At 38.7% G+C, this 4,699-nt stretch overlaps 1 protein-coding gene across 1 annotated transcript; it reads left to right on the top strand.

The window, feature by feature from the left end:
- The first annotated feature begins 757 nt into the window (after positions 1-757).
- On the top strand, positions 758-2,694 carry LOC149042953 (uncharacterized). Its single transcript, XM_089213220.1, has 2 exons — positions 758-1,108; positions 1,687-2,694. The coding sequence occupies exons 1-2, from the start codon at positions 758-760 to the stop codon at positions 2,506-2,508; spliced, it is 1,173 nt and encodes a 390-aa protein (XP_089069346.1). The 3' UTR covers positions 2,509-2,694.
- Positions 2,695-4,699: the final 2,005 nt, after the last annotated feature.

The raw sequence follows: 4,699 nt of genomic DNA, 5'->3' as shown, positions 1-4,699 counted from the left end.
CTTACTTATGCAAATTAGCTGGCTGCACATTCAACGTGCAGCCAGCTAATTTGCATAAATTTCTTTTCCGACGCAAAGCTCGTCATGTGGGCGGATTTAACTTTGTACTCAAGTGACTGTAGCAGACATACTTTTAATCAGCAATTACTGGTTTGTGTATTTATTTATATCAGTTCCATTTGCCAATATACCTCCCTCCATTGCAACTTAGACAATGAAGAGAAATCAGCTTAGCATTTGAGCTGACAATCAATTCTCTATAAACTGTGTTCAGCTTAGGCTAAACTGCAGGGAACGTTTACGGCTCCTTTTGTAGAGCATTCCTAACACAAATCGTCGAGGAGCAATTTCGTTTAGGCTTGAATGTTTGCCTATTCTTCTTTTCATAATTCCGCAAATAGGTGATTCTGTAGTTAAGATCGACTTCACAGCGAGACCAATACACTCTTTTCAGTCTTTCGGAACGTTTACTGACTCAGAAGAAGGTCTCAATATGGTAATGGCTCTTACGGCTAGCGACTAAAATTTTGGCAATTTTACTGCTAACGATTATTTTCTTTCCGTTGCAATTAAAATAAATGTTACGCTTCATGCTTTAAGAAAAACAATTTCGTAGTTAATTTTAAAAAATGCATCAATGTAGGTCGCTTTTAAGCAAGAGGCCCAAATATCTACGTATTTCGTCCCAGATTACCCCATGATTGTCAGATGAAATAATCATGCATCTTGTTTTCTTCACATTAATAGTGCTATTGCTATGGGCATCGTACAATATCTCCAAGTCGTGCTGTTTGTATTCAATTTGACCCTCTCCACTGAGGCACAGAAAAAAGTAACTTGTCAAAACTTCAAGTTTGCTATCGATGACGATGTCATCCACAACCAAATTCTTGAGGGTCACGTGTTTGAAAGATTGACAGTCCCAAACGCCATCCAGTGTCACTTGAAGTGCAAAGATGACTGCCTTTGTGTATCCATGAATTATTTCCCTCTGTCCAAAGAAAACAATTGTGAGCTCAACGAAGCTAACAAGGACATGGAGCCAGCGGCGATGAAAAGGAGGCAAGGGGGAAATTATTATGATTTGGTTAGAAGCTACACGGTGAAGGTGAGATAAGATTATTTATCTAATTTTTTACTCATTCATTTATGAACTTTCGTAAACAAAGTAAATATCCCAAGATGTTCAAGTTCGTAAATATAATAAATATTTCCACATGATCAAGTTTTGCGGTACTCCCTAAAAAAAAGGTCTGTTATATGTCAGTCTTGGCTAAAGACAATTTTCTGCATATCGTTTTGTCTGCGATATGATTGGTCTAGACAAGACCAAAACAAACTGATTTGGCTAAGAGAGGATTGGGTTCTTGTCTTTCTCGCAAACTTTTTTCTTAACGGCCATGTTGTAATGCGAAGGGAACGGCAGAACAGAAGTAACAACAAATTGCATAAAGACACCATTGACTTAACCATTGCTGTATTACTGCATTTCAAATCTAATTTTGATGGACATTTCATCTCCATTCTGGCACCCGCTATGTGTTGTAGGCACAGGTACTTTGCTCGCACTGTTTGTTATCGATTCGATCCGTTTCCGGTGAGAGTTGTTGATGGTTGCTACAACGCACATGCCAACCCAATTCGATGAGCATGGTGAGCTAAAACATCCTTTAAATGTTGCTGTAGGGCGGAAACAAATATACACCAGAGAAGCATCATTGCAACAACAGATGCTGCCGCACCAATCCTTGTCTCAATGGAGGGGTATGTCAGGAGATTTGTGACACTCACAGCACCAGGTTTAACTGTACCTGTCCTAACACCTACTCTGGTCAGCCGTGTGAGAAGATGAAACACCCGAGATGCTGCAAAGACATAGCTAAGAACGGTGCCTCGACATCAGGAAAATACGACATCTCAAATTCAGATAATGAACGGTTTTCTGTTTACTGTGACTTGCAGTCTGAACCTGGCTTTGTATGGACGTTAATACAATCGTTTTCCTTTTCCAAGAGAAATACCTTCAATTATGCAGGGTTTGGCAAAAACCTTGAGATTGATATTGAAGAGGGGGAAGTAAATTGGAACGAGTTCCGACTATCCTTATCACAGATGCAGTATCTTGCTAATCACTCCACACATCTGAGAGCAACTTGTAACTTTTCTACGGATGGCCTGCAGTATACGGACTACGCACGCGCTAAGCTGGCAGGTCATGACATTTTTGGTACCTGGAACACCTGCAAGATGTACGAATATGTCAATATCCGAGGAATCTATTGTTCTAATTGCACCGCCCTCACAAAACAAGAGGAAAATTTGTCCTGGCACATAAGGAGTTACGCTAGCATAAATGTGGGATGTGAATTTGATGGAAAATCAGGTGGAGTCCCCGGTGAAAAAAATTTCGGAAAATTTGAAAGAAATCACTTGAATCCGGATCACCGCTGCTCGTTTTCTCCTGCTTCTACAACGCAGCATTGGTTTGGAGCTAAATATGACGAGTAACTTTTTGCGAATTTATTTCCTTTCACAGAAGAGGAAAGACAGCCAACTGAAAGTAGGAAAATATCGGAGCAAGGCTAAGAACTACACAAGACATCAAGTGCCTCAAAGTTTGGTCCAATTAGGAGTTGAAATTGAACTAAACGTTTAATATTTCAGATAGTTACACTGACCCTTTATCATCGAGGAATGCAGACATGTACAAGAGTGACGTCATAAGCAACCTTAGACCTTTGATACACAGCGTCCATATTTCAATAATTGAAGGAATTAGGCGGTCTCTGAGCAAACACTCTTTACCTGCACTTTCATCTTTTCATGTAATGTTCAATAGATAATACACTTACATCTTAAAAGTGAAAGGTCGATAAAATTGGCCTTTTTTTTATATTCGTCTTTGAAAACACATTCAGAGCTCACCATTAGTTGATTTATGCAAATTATTTTCAAGCAAGTGACTAATAGTAAGTTGAAATGCTTGTGTTTAGATTCGGAGATGTTTAAATACCTCCGTTCGCTATTAATTTAATAATGACATGTGTTCTCGTCGAAGGGCGACATTTTCTTGACTCAGTCAATCAACGGTTTTCTCTTAACTTTTACTTTTCTTTTCTCTTCTTTGAAAATTAGCTTCGGCTTTGTTAGTTTGATCATTTGTAAAACCAAGCTTTAAGTTTAGGTTTCTTGATTTCGCTTTAAAAAATCCGTAGAGTGAGGAGAAATGGTATTTACTTAGTGGAAGTGAGAGGTTAATAATTTCTCCCAGGTGATAAATATGTACAGCTTTGCTTGATTTTAATGTTAGGGACTCGATGCATAACTGTGAGAAGCCCTCAACAGCCTCTCTTTGACAATGACTAAGGTACTTAAGTGCTTCGTTAGGATCACTGCTTACTTTATAACATTGTACATTTGTTCTTAAAACAATTTTTGAAATGTTCAAAATGTAGGAGATGAAGTAGGTATAGTAGTTGGAGCAGGTGTTTGTCAAGAGAAGCACCAGTGAAGTGTAAAGGTCATTCAGGATTGTTGTACATAATGTGAGACATCATCTTTTTTCCCCTCAAAAATTGTATTCGAATTGCGCGGCCAAAGTACCATTTGACAAAAAAACCGCTGACGTCACTTTGGTAACATAAAATCGAATTCAGTCGAATTCGGCAACGAGGGCGATATTGTGTTGCTGGTGCCCCGGCTCAGACCAGTAAAACTGTCAGAATCGATCGTTCCGGCACCGGGCATAGAATGTTTCAGTTCCCGAAGGTTGTGAGAGGAAAATAGGTGAAATTTGTCTGCAGACAAAGACACGATCTTAACGATCCAACTTGGCCGTAAACGTCGCTTTGTTGGGCAAATTTTGAAGAATTATGCTTTGAGCAAAACTTGTCCATATTAAACAGCATGATGGAGGCCCAAGGGATGAAGATGAAGCGCTTTTTGAGAAACGACACTGTGCCAACCAGGGACCCTAGTTTTGTGCGTGGTGTAAATTAAATTTGAGTGTTTCTGTACCGTTTCCTTAAATTGTTTTCCTATTCTCTCTCTTTGCATAATAACACTGCTTAAAAAAGTCATTCCAAACATTCAGCTCCTTTAATATACAAATAACCTAAAAGAAACCCAGTTGAAATATCATCAAAGATGGCGGATACAAAAGTAAGGAGGTTGCGTGACGTAATTTCCAATTGGACTGTTTCTCAGTTTTTGAACCTTTGCATTTGTGGACTCCTATATAGAGAGTTCAGTCAAAAATAAAGAGCTGGAGCCGGATCGACCGTCATTCATAATTCGTGTTCAACTGCCTCTTTTAACTGTGGCAAAGTCAATTCCTCTATGGAAACGAAGAAAATATTTCAATAGCGAGAGAATGAGTTTTGTCACCTAGCTGTAAGTATCTAGTGAAAGACAATTTAAAGATTAAATCAGTATTCTAAAGGCTATTGGCGATCTCCTTTGTCTGTCTCTGGTCTCTACCGCTTCTTGTTGTGAAATTACTTGTGTTTTTTTGTGATCACTATTCTAAAGATAATTAAAAGACACATTGCGACGTATATCCTCCCGGCAATTTAAAAAAAGAAAAAAAGGCTATTAAGACACTTCTGAGGAGTACTATACGAAAATCAAAGTGTTCTATGAGCAAACTCGTGAATTGACACATGATTTCTTGCATTATGTTTAATGTTATCTGGTTAAG

Source organism: Pocillopora damicornis, chromosome 7, assembly GCF_964200805.1.
Source record: "Pocillopora damicornis chromosome 7, jaPocDami1.2, whole genome shotgun sequence".
In the NCBI taxonomy this organism is placed as follows: Eukaryota; Metazoa; Cnidaria; class Anthozoa; order Scleractinia; family Pocilloporidae; genus Pocillopora; species Pocillopora damicornis.
This window is presented reverse-complemented; position numbering and strand designations above follow the sequence as displayed.